The sequence below is a fragment of the Nicotiana sylvestris genome, chromosome 4, assembly GCF_000393655.2.
Source record: "Nicotiana sylvestris chromosome 4, ASM39365v2, whole genome shotgun sequence".
NCBI classification, from domain to species: Eukaryota; Viridiplantae; Streptophyta; class Magnoliopsida; order Solanales; family Solanaceae; genus Nicotiana; species Nicotiana sylvestris.
In genome coordinates, this window is record NC_091060.1 from 102,032,506 (window position 1) to 102,049,750 (window position 17,245).

A 17,245-nucleotide genomic window follows, 5' to 3' on the forward strand; every position below is an offset into this window, starting at 1 on the left:
GGCCTAGCCAAAGATTTCACAGTTCATCATTTTTCTGTCAATAATAGAGGCACATAAAGGCTTTGCTTTGAAGTCTTTGGTATGGATTAGGGTGGCAATTTGAGCCCAAACCTATCTAATCCGCCCAGAGATTAATGAGTTGGGTTACAAATATTTTAGCTCATGAATTAATTTGGGCTGAGCCCAAGTTACTCATTATATTTTATAGCTCATTCTGACCCATTAAGTAGCCCAAATACAACCTATGAAACTCACCTAAAACAAAGGATATCTCAACCCAACTTATATTGAAATTTATTTAATTGCCCCAGTTTTACTTCTTTTTTTTGTGCATTTTTAATTTTATGTTCTTTTGTTTTTTTGCACCATCCACCCACCCTACCCCCTCCCGCAAAACCCCTTCCTCTCAAAAAGAAATTTTTTACTTTTTTTTTTATTTTTAATTTTCTATTTATTTTTTCTGCAACACCAACCCCCCTCTCAACCCCCTCAAAAAAAATTTTTTACTTTTTTTTTGTATTTTTAATTTTCTGTTTTTTTTCTGCCCATTTGCCACCCCTAACTATGGATACCAAATATAAGTGTACATAAAGGCTCTGTAGAAGGATGACATTAATTTTTTGTAGAATACTTAGGATGTAGTTCAAATGAAAATATAAAAAAAAAATACGTAGTTCAAAAGAAGTTAGGTAAAGGCCCTTCTTTCCATGTACTGCAATTGTAAAATCAAGATTAAAAGTTTCTTGAATATCCGTTAACGTAAGGAAAAAAACCTCGAAAAGAAATACAGTAAATAATTACCAAATATTTGTCTTTAAGTTGGAAGTGAATCAGATTTTACTAATAACAACTTACTATTTATAATAATAAAGAAGGAAACAAATTTAAAAAGAAAACCCTGGAGTTTCATTTCCCCCCTATATAAACTCATGCTTTACCACTCTTTCATATAACATATCCCAAGTTGTGGCCGTCGCACTCATGAAGAGCGCTCAAGACAATAACAGTGAAGATGAAGATGTTGGAATCCATTTCCAATTCATCAAAATTGAATCAATGAGTCACCATGTTAAAGTATTGGATTTATCGTCTCGCGCTTCTTAATTAACCATTTCTGTTATTTGATACTAACATTGTGCTCTCTTTTTGTTCTTTGATTTCTAACCCTAGACCCCATCGATGTGCTTATGTTGTGATGCCTTGGGGCTTAATTAACTCTTTCTTGCAAATACCCCATGCTTCTAAATATCATTACATGTAAAAGAAATATGTTTTTTAAGAATAAAAAGAAGAATAATGCTTGAAAATAAAATTGATACACACTTTCCATCCCATTTTGCATAATTTTTTCGTCTCATTTGTTGAAGTTAATTAAAAGCATAAAGCTAATTCTTTTAAGTATTCTTCTATATTGATTGAATAGTTTTTTTCCGTAAACCATCTCTTATTTAAACAGTAGCACAAAGAGTGTCATGCTATGAATGGAAGATTTGGCTTATCTATCATCAACGGTTTTAGGTGGATTCAGTGTTTGAGTTGTCTTTTATTTCAATTTAGTGTTCGCAAGCAATTGCCAAAATTTTGTGCGAGCAACCAACCATATATGTTTGCAATCTGATTTCCCTTGGAAAGTGTGCAGGTAAAGCAATTACATTTAGAATTTGCTTTTATATGGATAAACTAATGATGATATTGAAGGTTGAAAATTTGATTTCTTTTATCTTTTGCAGACAGATTATGCACTTTCAGTTTGTAAAAATTAAAGCAACCCTGTGAATGTCCTTCACCTTTCGTGGAGGCTTCAATTCAGATGCTGCAGAATTAACCACAACAACAACCGCGGCAACAGCAACAACATCATCAACAGCAACATCAACAGCTGCAACAGCAACAACAACAACAGCAGCAGCAACAGTAGCAACAGCAACAGCAAAAGAGGAAATAGCAGTAGAGTAGCATTAGCAGTCGTAGTATTAGTAGCAGTAGTAGTATGACTTATACGGAATGTCACCAAAACCAAGCAAGAACTATGTGTCTAATAGCTATATGTTAAAGGAACAAAAAATACGTTTGTTTAGTGTTTCAAATTGCATCAGTAATCTTGTTATATATACATCTCTTTATTTTTATTTCCCAACATGACGAGAATAAATATAAATCCAAAAATGATAGCAAATGAAGACACCTGAATGGCTTATACGTTATTCGGCTAACAATATTTTTTTTTTTTTTAAAAACTGTTTTCTTCAAAGTCACCTTCCTGGCTTACTAAAGATCTTCTAACCAAGTTTAAGCACGCTTAATTCATTCCACCACCATAATATTTCAATGATAGCTCTTTGAGGATGCAAGGGCAAAAGAAGAGAGAGCTAATTAACTAAGAAGGAACTAATTGTATTATCAGATATTTATGGAATTCGAGTACAATGGAGTTATTTATTGCCAGCATACTCCTCTATAGTAAGTGCGATGTAATGAAATCTAAAGCTAGATTCATAATTGAATCAGCTTAAGAAATTAACTTCTTCTTCCTCTGCATACACATTTTCTTATTCTTTTTCATGATTTAGGTGATTTTTAGTATTTTGCACCTTTAATCTGTAAAGTCCCGAAAAAAATACGACACTCAAAAAAAAAAAATGTTTTAGAGGACAAATTGAAGAGATAAGAAGCTATCTATAGGCTACAGTTTAGTGAGCTGTTAATTGAGGTCAAACTAGACCTTGCATAGGTGACCAAATAGTGTCCAGAATATTGATTAATGTAGTGGTAAGTGGACATCCACGTTTAAAACTCTTAAAGTGAGATTTTGAGCTGCATTTTGAGAGGTGCATAAGACAAAATATATTTATACTCCCTCCGTTTCAGTTTATATGAACCTATTTCTTTTTTGGTCCGTTCCAAAAAGAATGACCCCTCTAGAAACATATTTAGCTTAAACTTCCAACTCTTTCCTTAATGAGAAGAATTTATAACCACACAAATACTCTAGATCACCTTTTAATTTGCTTAGGACCACAAATACTAAAAGTATTTATTTTTTCTTAAACCACGTGCCCAATTAAACAAGTTCAAATAAATTGAAACGGGAGGAGTAACAATTAGTGGGTCAAGCCCTACTGTTGTGAAGCCAGTCACGATGGCTATGTATAGCAGCAAAAGGAAGCGAATATGCTCTCTCCATTGTAGTAAACTGAAGATGGGAGTTTGGATCGTTTCACCAAAGATCTTATTTGCTTGGTTCCTCCTTAAAGGTCAAAGAATTAAGTGGTCTGCTGTTTATTCATCTAAATAGCTTTAACAAGATTTGATCAGCTGCTCCAAAACTCATTCTGCAGCAAGTAAGGGGAAAAAATTGCATTTGGTGGAAGGCACGGCAACTACTATAGATGATCTACCAAGGTGAGCTTTTGCAGTGAGTTTCGGTAGTTTTCACTCATTCAATACAAAGTATTAATCCCAAATCTCTTAGATTCCATAGAAATTGCTAGAATAGAGGTAAATCCTACTACTCCCTCTTCATTTATTAAGCTTAAATATGATAGGGAGCTTGTGTTGGAATAGGAACTTTCATTTTTCTTACATGGTATTAAAAAAAAGGGCAGCTCGGTGCACTAAGCTTTCGCTATGCACAGGGTTCAGAAAAGGGCGAACCACAAAAGTCTATTGTACGCAGCTTTACCCTACCATATTTAAGGGTAAATGGGAGTTGAGGAATACTGCCCTAAGATTAAGATTGAGTTGGGTACTTTAATTAATGATCCCAATAAGTTGTAAATGCAATGTATGAGTATTTATAGGGCTTAGAGGACATGAGTAAAAAGGAAAGAAGGGATTCTGATAGGTTGATGCATGCTTATTATGAGTCCGAAAGTTGGCTACTTTGGATTGTATAAACATGAATTGATGAAGTTAAGTATAACATGTGTAAATCGATACTCTGGAGACATATTGGATGTATTGCGACTATTTTGATAGCATAATCGAGGTAAGTTAAGATGTACCTTCTTTAAGTGTTTTTTTAATTTTTGTTTTTATGAATTTCACAAATTCCAAAATATGCTAAAGTCGTTTTAAATGTTGGTTTGGTATATTACATCGATCGAACCTTACCTTCCATGATTTTAATGCTATGTGATATTTTTGTGTTATCTTATAATATTGTATATGTAAAACTTGCACTATTGGCCTTTCTTTGACTTTGTGATAACCCGCTTGGTCATTTCAAGTTTTCTAACCATAATTTTTGTGTTTCGAGACCTTGAATAGCTCAGCTTATTCTTCTTCGATTTTCGTGCGTAGTCCGTATCCCCTTTTTGAAAAGTTTTTATGAGGAAATTCATGAAAATATAAAATCATGTTTTAAAACTCATTTAAGTTGACTTCGATCAACGTTTTGAATAAACGAACCCAAAACCGTATTTTGACAATCCGGTGGGTCCGTATCGTGATTTAAAACTTGGACGTATGCCCGAAATCATACTCGGAAACCCCTAAATTGATTTGACGTAAAATATTGAAAACTAGAAGTTTAAAGATTTAAAGAATTCCTAAGTTTGACTGTAGGTTGACTTTATTGCTACTGGGTTCGGATTTCGATCCTGAAACTTGGTATAGGTTCGTTTCAGTATTTATAACTTGTCTACAAAATTTGGTGCAAAACGGAGTTGATTTGACGTGGTTTGGACGTCCATTTGAAAAATTGAAAGTTCTTAAGTTTCTTTGAAAATCTCATTTGTTTAGGTCTTTGATTCATAGTTCTACATGTTATTTTGGTATTTTGATCCCTCAAGCGAGTTCATATGATGTTATTACACTTGTATGGATGTTTGGTTTGGAGTCCAAGAGGCTCGAGTGAGTTTTAGATAGACTACGGGTCGAACTTTGGGCTTTTGAAATAGTTGATCCATCTTATGTTTCTAGATTGACCTACAGGTCTTGCAATTGCGAGGTATGGCTCGCAACTCGCTTTTGCGAACAATGATTCGCATTTGCGAGCATGGGTTGGGTTGGGAATACTTTGCATTTTCTGGAAATTATTCGCATTTGCGGACTGTGGCTTTTCGCAATTGCTAAGGTTTTGGTCCCAATTGCGAGCATTGACTGACTTGGTACTTCTTCACTTTTGCAAAGTATTGGTCGCATCTGCGATGGACCTGGGTTCGCATTTGCGACCAAAAGTGTCGCATTTGCAACCGAAAGTGTCGCATTTGCTACGAAAGTAGGCTTAGTGACCTTTTCACATTTGCGAAGGGTTGATCACTTTTGCAATTATTGCAATTGCGAACTATGTGTCGCAATTGTGATAACTGCAGTTGAGTAACAACAACAACAACAACAGTAACAATGACCCCGTATAATCCCACAAGTGGGGTCTGGGGAGGCTGGGGAGGGTAATATGTACGCAGACCTTATCCCTACCCCGAAGAGTAGAGAGGCTGTTTCCAAGAGACACTCGGCTAAAAAAAAACAACAGGAGCCGATATATTAGTACCATAAAAATGCACAATACAATAACAGCAATATAAGAGATATGAAATACAGAATACGAAATACGAAATAAATGGCTGGTATAGTAAAAACTAGCAGGTACAGCCCTGCATCAATAGACGACCAATGACATTCTTAGTCTAACTTCTAACTAGCTAGTCTCACTCTATTGTGTTGTAGAAATATTCACAACTTTCCCCTAACCTACAACCTTAATACTCGACCTCCATAATTCCCTGTCAAGGGCCATGTCCTCAGTAATCCTAAGTCGCGCCATGTCCTGTCTGATCACCTCTACCCAATACTTCTTAGGTCGCCCTCTACCTCTCCGCGTGCCCACTACATCCAGTCGCTCACACCTCCTCACCGGTGCATCAGTGCTCCTCCTCTAAATGTGCCCGAACCATCCGAGTCTTACTTCCCGCATCTTGTCCTCCATGGGGGACACACCCACCTTCTCTCGAATATCTTCATTCCTAATCTTATCCATCCTTGTATGCCCGCACATCCACCTCAACATCCTCATCTCTGCTACTTTCATCTTCTGGATGTGTGAGTTCTTTACCGACCAACATTCAATTCAATATAACATGGCAGGCCTAACCACTGCTCTATAAAACTTACCTTTTAGTAACGGTGGTACTTTCTTGTCACACAATACTCCCGACGCTAAACTCCACTTCATCCACCTCACCCCTATACGGTGTGTGACATCCCCGTCAATCTCCCCGATCCCCTGAATAACCGATCCAAGGTACTTGAAACTACCCCTCTTGGGAATGACTTGAGAGTCAAGCCTCACTTCAACTCCCGCTTCTGTCGGCTCAACTCCAAATTTGCACTCGAGGTATTCCATCTTCGTCCTGCTCAGCTTGAAACCTTTAGACTCAAGAGCATGTCTCCAAATCTCTAGCCTCTCGTTGACGCTGCCTCGTGTCTCGTCAATTAGAATAATGTCATCAGCAAATAGCATGCACCATGGCACCTCCCCCTGAATATGATGAGTCAGTGCATCCATCACCAGGGCAAATTTAGGGGTGGGCAAATATAGGAGTAAAAGAGGGAAAAACAGGATTTAGCTCATTTCTTTCAAACTCTCCACCCTAAACACCCTAGAGGCGATTTTTCCAAGAGTTTTTCTTCCTAAATACATTGGTAAGTAACTTTAATCTACTACTTTTCAATTACCTATTATATTTTATAAAATTTCAACATCAAATGCAAGGTAGAAATTAGGGATTTAGGTAGAATTATGGATTTTTGTAACTTTGGGATTTGGACCTCAAATTGAGGCAAGATTTCGAAACATATATAATCGGGCTCGAGGATGAATGGGTATTCGGGTATTTGTCCGAATTTCGATTTTGACCAAGCGAGCCTGGGGTTGAATTCATCAATAATGATCTAAATTAAACCTTTTTCATTCATGAGTATTTTCTAAAGCTTATTTTGTATTGTTTGCTAAATAATTTTCTAGATTTGGTTGGTTTAGAGGCTTGTTCGAAAGGTGTGGCCGTGAGTGAACTGTGAGTTGAGTGTGGAGTGAGGTAAGGGTTCGGTCTAACCTTGATTTGAGGGGATTAGGGACCCTTGAACTACATGTTACGTGAATTAGGTATGAAACAACATATATGCGAGGTGACTAGTGTATATGCACCGTTACATTACTTGCTTCCTTATTTTCATTCCTTCATAGTATATCTTGTTTCATGCTTTAATTGTTATATGCTTCTTTGTCTTTCATGTCATAATTGAAACTTGCCATTTAGTATTTCTTGTATCAACTTGTCTATCCCTTCTATGATCCTATACTTATTTACTACTTGTCTCTATTTGTTTTCCCTGCATATCTAAATTGTCTTATGCCTTGTTACCTTTTAGTTTCATATTAATTGTTGCCTGCATTGATGTAGTTTCACTTGTATGAATTGTTTAAAGGTAGATACTATTGAGTTGATAAAGTTGGGACATCTGAGTAGTTCGAGTCTCTTTGGTTATCATGTTATTCTCCATTGCTCATACATTGGTTCTCTTAATGTATGATTTCTTGTAAATCTTAGTTATTGGGTTAACACTATTAATTGAAATTATTTGGGGAGTGAGTTGCACGCCGCAATGGAAATTGAAAGATAATGAATTGAAATGGCAGAATAAGGATGGACTATGATATTGATAGATGATTATATGGTGGGATCGGGTTGTGCGCTACAACAGATAGTTTACAGTTGATATTGTGGGATCGGGTTGCACGCCACAACATATTGATAAAAGTAAAACCTGTTTGTGACTGTTGGATTGGCCTTGATGGTTGAGATAAGTTATATGACTCGTCATGTAGAACTCTCTGTTAGCTGATATTAAGTTTGTTGATATGATTTACCGGCTTTACTTCTATTCCTGTCCTTTTTGTTATTATTATTATTATTGCGTACATGTTAATGTAATTGACCCGCCTTAGCGTCGTCACTTATCGTCGAGGTTGGACTAGATACTTGCAGGGTACATGGGGTCGATTGTACTCAGACTATACTCTGCACTTCTTGTGCAGATACCGGAGTTGGTCCTAGTAGCGTACCATAGACTTGTTCGGATCTAACTACCCAGAGGAGACTTGAGGTACAGTTGCACGGTGTCCGCAACTCTGAAGTCCTCTTCTACTTCCTTTAGCTTTTCATTTGATTCAGACAATTATGTTTATTTTAAAACACTATTTATCGTATCTTACATGCTCACGTATTCGCGACACCAATGCCGAGATTTGTATTGGGATTTTATAACTTATTAGTTTATATATATACCTTGTTTCAGACTATTCAGTGTTTCTTTAGTGTCATTTTATTTGAGATTTGTTAAAAATTGTTAATAACTATATTTAACGTTAGGTTACCTAGCAAGTAAAATGTTAGGCGTCGTCATGGTCTCTGGGTAGAAATTTCAGGTCGTGACAAGCTGGTATCAGAGCAGTAGGTTGCCTATGTCTCACGAATCATGAGCAAGCATAGTAGAATCTGGAGGATTGGTACATAGACATCTGTACTTATCTTCCCGAGGCTATAGAGTTTAGGAAAAATTTCACTTCTTCCTTCTCTATCGTGCGATTTTATTCTATCATTGATGATTGAACAAATTTATTCTTGTTCTCTCGCAGATGGCGAGAACACGCACAACATCAGTGGCATGACAGGAGTAGGAGCCCCCTTTGGCAGCTCCTACCAGGGGCAAAGGTCGAGGCCGAGGCAGAGGCAGAGCTCAGCCTATAGCTTGAGCAGCAGTACTCGCAGTGGAACCTCAAGTAGTTTTTTATGAGGAGGTTCCAACTTAGACTGTACCCGTCGGACAAGCTCACGTGCTAGAGGGATTTATAGAGACACCAGTGCTTCAAGACACTCTAGTCCATTTTGTGGGCCTTTTGGAGAGTGTGGCCCAAACCGGTATACTCCCGGTGGCACAAGTCGTCTCTCGGGCTAGGGGAGAAGTACAGACTCCTGCTACTCACACCTCGGAGCAGGTGATTCCCTAGTATCAGAATCCAGCAGCCCAGCTAGTTCAGCTGGAGGTGCAATACAGGCCGGTGATAGTCCCTTTATGTCTTCTGAGGCTTTGTTAGGGTTGGACAAGTTTATCAAGCTCTTCCCTACACATTTAAGTGGTGCACCTTTTGAGGACCCGCAAGATTATCTAGACTGCTGCCATGAGGTGCTGTAAAACATGGGTATAGTTGAGACCAATAGGGTCGATTTTGTAGTATTTCAGTTGATTGGTTCTGCCAAGAGATGGTAGAGAGATTATATTTTGACTAGACCAGCTGGGTTGCCTGCACTTACTTGGGATAAGTTCTTCCAGCTATTTCTTGAGAAGTTCATTCATGTCATTCTGTGATAGGATTACCGTAGACGGTTTGAGCATCTTTAGTAGGGTAGTATGACTGTTACCCAGTACGAGGCTTGATTTGTGTACCTAGCTCGTCAATTAGTTATTTTGATCTCTACTGAGAAGGAAAGAATGAGTAGATTTATTGAAGGACTCACCTACACTATCAAGCTATAGATGGACAAGGAGGTCGAAGATGATATTACATTTCAGAGGGCCGTGAACATTTCTAGACAGATCGAGATGATTTGTGCTTAGGAGAGGAGGTCGGTGTTTGATAAGAGGCCTCGTCATTTGGTGGTTTTAGTGCTGCCTCATCTAGAGACAGGGATTTTTTATGTAGAGGCCATCCGCCTAGGTCGTTTCAGTTAGTTGTTCAGGTAGCCCACGGTGCTTTGAGTGATCGTGGTTCTTACGGGTTACTTCTTGAGTAGCCAGCATTTTATGCACATTCAGCTCCTATCAATGCACCATCGCTCCAGAGTTACTACAACAGTTATTTAGATCGTTAGGGTTAGTCCTCATTTTAGCAGCCTCAGCAACCAAGGGAATCTTTGAGTGTAGGGGCATAGGTCACGTTAGGAGGTATTACTGTAGATAGTCGAGCAACAGATCTCAGCAAGGTTCTTGTGCCATCATACTGGAACAGGTTGCTCCATGCCCACTCAGCCATCTAGAGGTAGGGTACAGGCAGCCAGAGGTGGAAGTCAGGCCGTTAGAGGTGGAGGCCAGGCGTTAGAGGTGAAGTCCAGCCAGCTAGAATTCATCCCAGAGACGTAGTTTAGAGTTTTGGGCCCTAGCCCCAATTTAAAGCTTTACCAACTAGGCTTAAGGCTGAGTCATTCGACATTGTTATCACAGGTGTTGTTCAAATGTGCCATAGAGATGCTTCAGTTTTATTTGATTCGGGGTCTATTTATTCCTATGTATCATCCTATTTTGCTTCATTTCTAGTTATGGATCGTGATTCTTTGAATGCTCATTTGTATGTGTCCATACCTGTGGGAGATTCGATTATTGTAAATCGTGTCTATAGCTCGTATGTGGTTACTATTGGAGTCTTGAGATAAGTGTAGATATTTTACTTCTTGATATTGTGGATTTTGATGTTATCTTGGGTATGGATTGGTTGTCACCTTATCGTGCTATACTAAAATAATCACGCCAAGATGGTGACCTTAGCCATATCGAGGTTACCTTAATTAGAGTGGAGAGGGACTCAAGGCCATTCCACAAGTAGGGTTATCTCTTATGTGAAGGCTCGACATATGGTCGATAAGGGGCGTCTAGCCTATTTGGCTTATATTTACGATTCTATTGCGGAGGTTCCTTCCATGGATTCAGTACCTACTGTTCTTGAGTTTCTAGAGGTATTTCCTACAGATTAGCTGGGGATGCCACCCGACAGAGATAATAACTTCTATATTGATTTGGCTCTAGGGACTCAACCTATTTTTATTCCACCATACTGTATGGCCCCGTCAAAGTTGAAGGATTTGAAGGAGTAGTTGCAAGATTTTCTTGATAAGATATTCATTAGGCCTAGTGTCTTGCCCAGGCGTGCGCCTGTGTTGTTTGTGAAGAATAAAGATGGTTCGATGAGGATGTGTATAGACTATCGGTAAGTGAATAAAGTTACTATCAAGAACAAATATCCATTGTCGAGGATTGATGACTTATTGGATCAGCTTCAGGGTGCCAAGGTATTTTTGAAGATTGATTTGAGTTCTCCCTACCATCAGTTGAAGATTAGGGCATCCGATGTCCCTAAGACGACTTTTCAAACTCGGTATAGGCATTATGAGTTCCTAGTGTTGTCATTTGGGTTGACAAATGCCCCATCAACATTTATAGATTTGATGAACCAGGTGTTCAAGTCCTATTTGGATTCTTTTGTGACTATATTCATTAATGATATCTTGATCTACTCCCCCAGTCAAGAGGAGCACGAGCAACATCTTCTGATTCTATTTCAGACTTTGAGAGATAGTCAGTTATATGCCAAGTTTTTAAAGTGTGAGTTTTGGTTGGACTTAGTCGCCTTTTTGGGACACGTTGTATCGGCAAAGGGCATAAAGGTGGATCCTAAGAAGATTGAGGCAGTTCAAAACTCGCCTAGACCTACTTCAGCTAAAGATATGTAGAGTTTCCTGGGTTTGGCGGTTATTATCGCCGGTTCATAGAGTTGTTTTCATCTATAGCAGCCCCATTGACTAGATTGACCGAGAAGGGTGCCCCACTCAGAGGGTTGGAATAGTGTGACTTGAGATTTCAGAAGCTCAAGTCTACTTTGACTATGGTGCCAGTGTTGGTATTGCCCACATGTTCAAGATCATATATGGTGTATTGTAATGCATCTCGTATTAGGCTCGATGCAGTATTGATGCAGGATCGCAGGGTGATTACATAAACGTCATGGCAGTTAAAGGTTCATGAGAAGAAATACCTTGTTCATGACTTAGAGTTTGCAGCCATTGTTCATGCGCTGAAGATTTGGAAGCACTATCTTTACGGCGTGTCGTGTGAGGTATTCACGAATCATCGAAGTCTGCAGTATTTGTTCAAATAGAATGATCTTAACCTGAGGCAGATGAGGTGGTTGGAGCTGTTGAAAGACTATGATATCACCATCTTTATCATCCCGAGAAGGCCAATGTGGTGCTGATGCCTTGAATAGAAAAGCTGTGAGCATTAGTAGCCTTGCATATATTCCAGTTGGTGAGAGGTTGCTTGCATCATATGTTCACGCTTTAGCGAATCAGTTCGTGAGGTTAGATGTTTCGGAGCCATTCATGTTCTGGCTTGCACAGTCTCTCATTCTTCCTTGTATGAGCGCATTAGAGAGCGTCAATGCGATGATCCCAATTTGTTTATCCTTATGGACATGGTGCAGCACGGTGGTGCCACACAAGTTACCATTGGAGATTATGGGGTTTTTACAGATGCAGGGTTGTATTTGTGTGTCCAATATGGATGGGCTTCGTGAGTTGATTCTTGAGGAGTCCTACAGTTCCCGTAATCTATTCATCTAGGTGCCACCAAGATTTACTAGGATTTGCGAAAATATTATTGGTGGGGGAGGATGAATAAGGATATAGTTGCATATGTAGCACGATGTATAAATTGTCAGCAAGTTAAGTACGAGCATCAGAGGCCTGTTAGTTTTCTTTAAAGGAAAGAGATTCTTGAGTGGAAGTGAGAGCGTATCACTATTTAATTTATTGTTCGACTCCCATGGACTCAGAAGAAGTTCAATGCAGTATGTGTCATTATGCACAGGTTGACCAAGTCGGCATATTAAATTCCAGTGGCAGTTACCTATTCTTTATAGAAGTTAGCTGAGATTTACATCGCAAGATCGACCGTCTTCACGACGTGCCGGTATCTATCATTTCTGATTAAGCTACACAGTTCACCCTGCACTTCTGAAGGGTCGTACAACGTGAGTTAGGCACGCGGGTTGAGTTGAGTATAGCATTTCATCCTTAGACAAACAGACAGTCTGAGCGCACTATTCAGATATTAGAGGATATACTTCGCGCTTGCGTTATTGTTATGCCGTAGAATTTCCGCACTTTTGATAAAGATTACATAGACTTTAGTTCATCTTTCAATGCATTTGTAGTTAAATCTTATAAAGTTTTGGTGTTTTGTAGTGCATAAGACTTGAAGACCCAAACACATGGAAAAAAACTCAAAAAGCCACAAAAGAGTAGGAATGCTACAAGTATGGGACCATAGAAATATTATGCGGATCGCATAACCACCGTAAACTGAAGCAGCTATTTTGCCAAATGAAGAGAAGATTGTGCGATCCAATATGTGGTCGCATAGCACATTTGCGAGCCGCATAATGACCGCATAATTGAAAGTGAAGAACCCGCGTAGCAATTATGCGATGAAAAATGCGGTCGCATAACTGATATATGGACCGCATAATGGAAATGCGGTGGAATATGGGCTTGAGGATCTAAAGTTCTGCGGCGCAATTGTCAACTATGCAGACTGCATACATGGTATGCGACCATTATGCGGTCGCATACGAGCTTTGTAGAGGGGAAATTTTGTCCAATCTTGACCCCGACTTTTAGTCCACTATAAATAGATTTACTAGGGTTTTTATGGGGCATTAAGTCTGAAAAGGGACTACATTAAAGGCATTGAATATACCATTAATTTGGAAGCTTGCGAAGAGAGAATCTTGCACTTTTGTAAGCTTTATGACTCTACTTATTTCTTTGTTTTTGTATTTTAGTATGAGTAGCTAGTTTTAAATACTAAGGTTGTGGACCCTAAATGGGTGTAATATTAATGGGTGTTTAACATTGAATATATATAATGATTGGTTGATATTTATTCATTTCTTGTGCTTTGTTTATTGTTAGTGGTTCCAAACATTAACTTATTCCATTTTACTCTTTCTTTACTTGGAAAAGTGGGTTATGGTTTGGTAGAAGTGAATATCAAGAACTCAAGACTTTAAACCTTGTTTAATAGAATCACTTAGGAATAAGTGGGTTCACTTGGCATAAATTGGTTTTTCTTAATTGCAACTTTTTTATATTTGGGAAAATCATAAAGAGAAAATACTACCCAACCATTGAAAAATATTGGGTATTCATATAGAAACTATTTGCATATTAAAGGACTTTCCATTAGAAATATATCATATTAACACTGATAGCATTACATTTAAGTGATGGGGACACAACCTTGGTTTCCTTAATCAATTTAATCACATTCTCACAACAAAATAGCTATCTTGTTAAATCAGAATTATATCATTCAATTGTTAAGATAAAGGAATAGAATTATGACTTAAGTCAAGTTTCACACTAATCAAGTAACCTTTTCACACCTATTCCTTGTGGTATTCGACCACAACCTTGTTTGGTTATTATATTTGACATCAACCGCCTTACACTATTTATTTAAAGTGTAATTTGAGCGTATAAAATTTTGGCATCATTGTCGGGGAATGCAATTTTAAAATTACTAATTAGTGTCTGCTTTACTTTACGTCTTCTTCTGTTCCATCACACCTTGCTTGCTTTGCTTGGTGTTGATAGGAAAACATGGCCGAGTATGATGAAGAAGAGAATCCTTTTGCGGACATAGATGAGTACATTGAGGATACAAATGCTATTGTACCTCCAAGAGTTGATGCTGCCACTTTCAAGGTGGAACACGGTTTAATCCTAATGCTCAAGCAGAGGGGTTTTTCAGAAATTCCACCGATGATGATCCGACACAATATCTCAGAAACATCTTCGGTGTGTGCGCGATGCGCAAGCAACATAACGTCTTATATGATGCCCTAAGATTGAGGATGTTCAAGTACTCACTGGCTAGAGAGGCAAGGAAATGGATCCAAAATCTACCACCAAATTCCATTCATTCTTGGCCTGAAATCGTCCGAGCTTTCCTAGCTAAATGGTTCCTACAAAGCAAGAAGTCTGAGCTCCGAGATAAAATTTTCTTTTTCAAGCAATTGCTGGAAGAACATCTACATGAGGCATGGGATTGATTGATACTATATTTGGTGAGGTCTCCGAATCATGGTTTTCCAGAATCTATCTTGTTGGAGAAATTTTACACTGGCTTGGATCCTATGAATCAATCTATAGCAAAAAATGCAGTTGATGGATATTTTATTGATAAAACATTTGCGAGGATCACACAAATCCTTGACAAATTGGTAAAACATAACCATGCTTGACACTCAAAGGACACCACGGGTGGAATTGCATATGGTACTCCTTCCTTGACCAACATAATTAACGAGAACCAAGAAAGAGATCAAGTAATTGTCAGGCTTGCCACCAACGTCAATGTGTTGACAAAGATGTTCACTGAAACCAAACAAAAAAGGTGAATTTGGTGGAAGACGTTCAACCCACATTAAATGAGGATTATGATTAAGCAAATTATGTCAACAAATCTCAAGGAGGTTATCAAAGGCAACCATACCAAGGTTCATGACAACAAAGCCAATGGAGGCCTAACCCGCAAGGGCACGACAACAAACAATGGCGAAATGACCAAGGTAGTTCAAATCAATGGATTGGAGTAACAACAAAACAACTTTTCAAATTTGAGTTCAAAGCCCTATGTTCCACCGAAGATGCAATATTCCAACTTTCCGCATTGGAAGGAAGGTTCTTCAAGTGATTATAAGTTGGAAAACATGCTTGAATGAGGATTGCAAAATCAAGACAGGTCCGACACTTCAATGAGGAATATGACCGAGCTTGTCAGTTCTCATACCGCATCTATTCAAAAGTTGGAGATGCAAATGAGAGATCTCTCAAGAGAGCAGAATCCGAAGTAAAAAGTCACACTCCCAAGTGACATAATTGCAAACCCAAAAGGTAGTGGGGGTAGTCCAACTTCTCATTATATGGGAATCATGACTCGGAGTGGGATAATACTTCAAGAAGAGAATGAACAAGTGGTAGAAGTGGAAGATTCCAAACAAGAAGTTAAAGAACAAATTGAGGTGCCAGTTGTTGTTGAAGCTAAAAAGGTCCTAGAAAAGGTGAAAATTCAAGAAGTGAATTGGGAAGAGGTTAAGGAAAAGGTGAAAGAGACACCAAAAACACTAGCACCAATTCCTTGACCTCCTCCTACTTTTCCTCAAAGACTTTCTAGAAAGGTTGATGATAGCAAACTCGAGAAGTTCTATGACATTCTCAATCAATTATCGGTGAATATTCCATTTGTGGAAGCATTTCAAGAGATGTCGGGTTTTGCTAAGTATTTGAAAAACTTTATCACTAAGAAGAAAACTACCAAGAATGAAGTTGTGAATGTGACTCCCTTCATTGCAACAACCACAGTTCAAAAGAAAGAAGACCTGGGAGCTTTTACCATTCCATGCACTATTGGGGCGCGTGATTTTGCAAGAGCTATTTGCGATAATGGGGCTATCATAAATTTATTTACTCTTTCTATTTACAAGCAAGTGGGGTTAGGTATGCCAAAGCCTACAAGTATGAGGTTGCAAATGGCCAATCGTTCAATAAAGAGACCGATGGGGATTGTTGATTATGTTCTTGTGAAAGTGGGAAAGTTCCTCCTCCACGCCAACTTTGTGATCCTTGATTGTGCTATTGACAAAGAAATGCCTATCATCATGGGGAGACCATTTCTTTATACCGGAAGAGCACTTATGGATTCAGAACAAAATGAGATCAAGTTCCGAGTTAATGACGAAGAGGTTACCTTTCAAGCGTGTAAGGGTATGAAGTTGCCACATCTATATGATAGCATCTCAGTCATTGATGTTGTTGATGAGGTAGAAGACGCAATCGAGATGATGATGGAAGAACAATGCCTTGGTGTGGCATTGGCGGCTATTTTGGTAAATGTTGATGGTGAAGACATGGAGGGGTACATAGAATCGGTGAATGCATTAGAAGGACTTGGGTCCTACACTTATGCACCATTGAAACTTTCTCTTGACTTAGAGAATAAAGTCACTCCTCCCGCTAGGCCTTTAATTATTGAGCCGCCGCAACTTGAGCTCAAGCCACTTCCATTGCACTTGAGGTATAAAGTTCTTGGCTCTAATGCCACTCTACCAGTAATCTTTTCTTCTTTGTAGAATGATGTGCAAGTAGAACAACTGTTGAATGTATTGAGGGAGCACATGCAAGCCATTGGGTAGACAATAGCGGATATCCGAGGGATTCCCGCCGAAATTTGTGAGCATAAGATACAATTGGAGCAGAAAGAAAACCAAGTGTAGAGCATCAAAGAAGGTTAAACCCTTCCATGCAAGAGGTGGTAAAGAAATAAATCATCAAATGGTTAGATGCCGGGGTGGTCAAACCCATTGCCGATAGTTCTTGGTTGAGTCCGGTGCAATGTGTGCCAAAGAAAG

At 38.7% G+C, this 17,245-nt stretch overlaps 1 protein-coding gene across 1 annotated transcript; it reads left to right on the forward strand.

Annotated features, from left to right (window-relative positions):
• Positions 1-15,769: 15,769 nt before the first annotated feature.
• LOC104232082 (uncharacterized) lies at positions 15,770-16,966 on the forward strand. Its single transcript, XM_009785182.2, has 2 exons — positions 15,770-15,940; positions 16,016-16,966. The coding sequence occupies exons 1-2, from the start codon at positions 15,770-15,772 to the stop codon at positions 16,964-16,966; spliced, it is 1,122 nt and encodes a 373-aa protein (XP_009783484.2).
• The last annotated feature ends 279 nt before the right edge of the window (positions 16,967-17,245 follow it).

Coding starts and splice junctions, on each gene's coding strand:
- LOC104232082 (XM_009785182.2), top strand. CDS start 15,770: ATGACTCGGAGTGGGATAATACTTCAAGAAGAGAATGAACAAGTGGTA. Junction 15,941..16,015: donor GGGAAGAGGTTAAGGAAAAG/GTGAAAGAGACA, acceptor CTTTCTAGAAAG/GTTGATGATAGCAAACTCGA.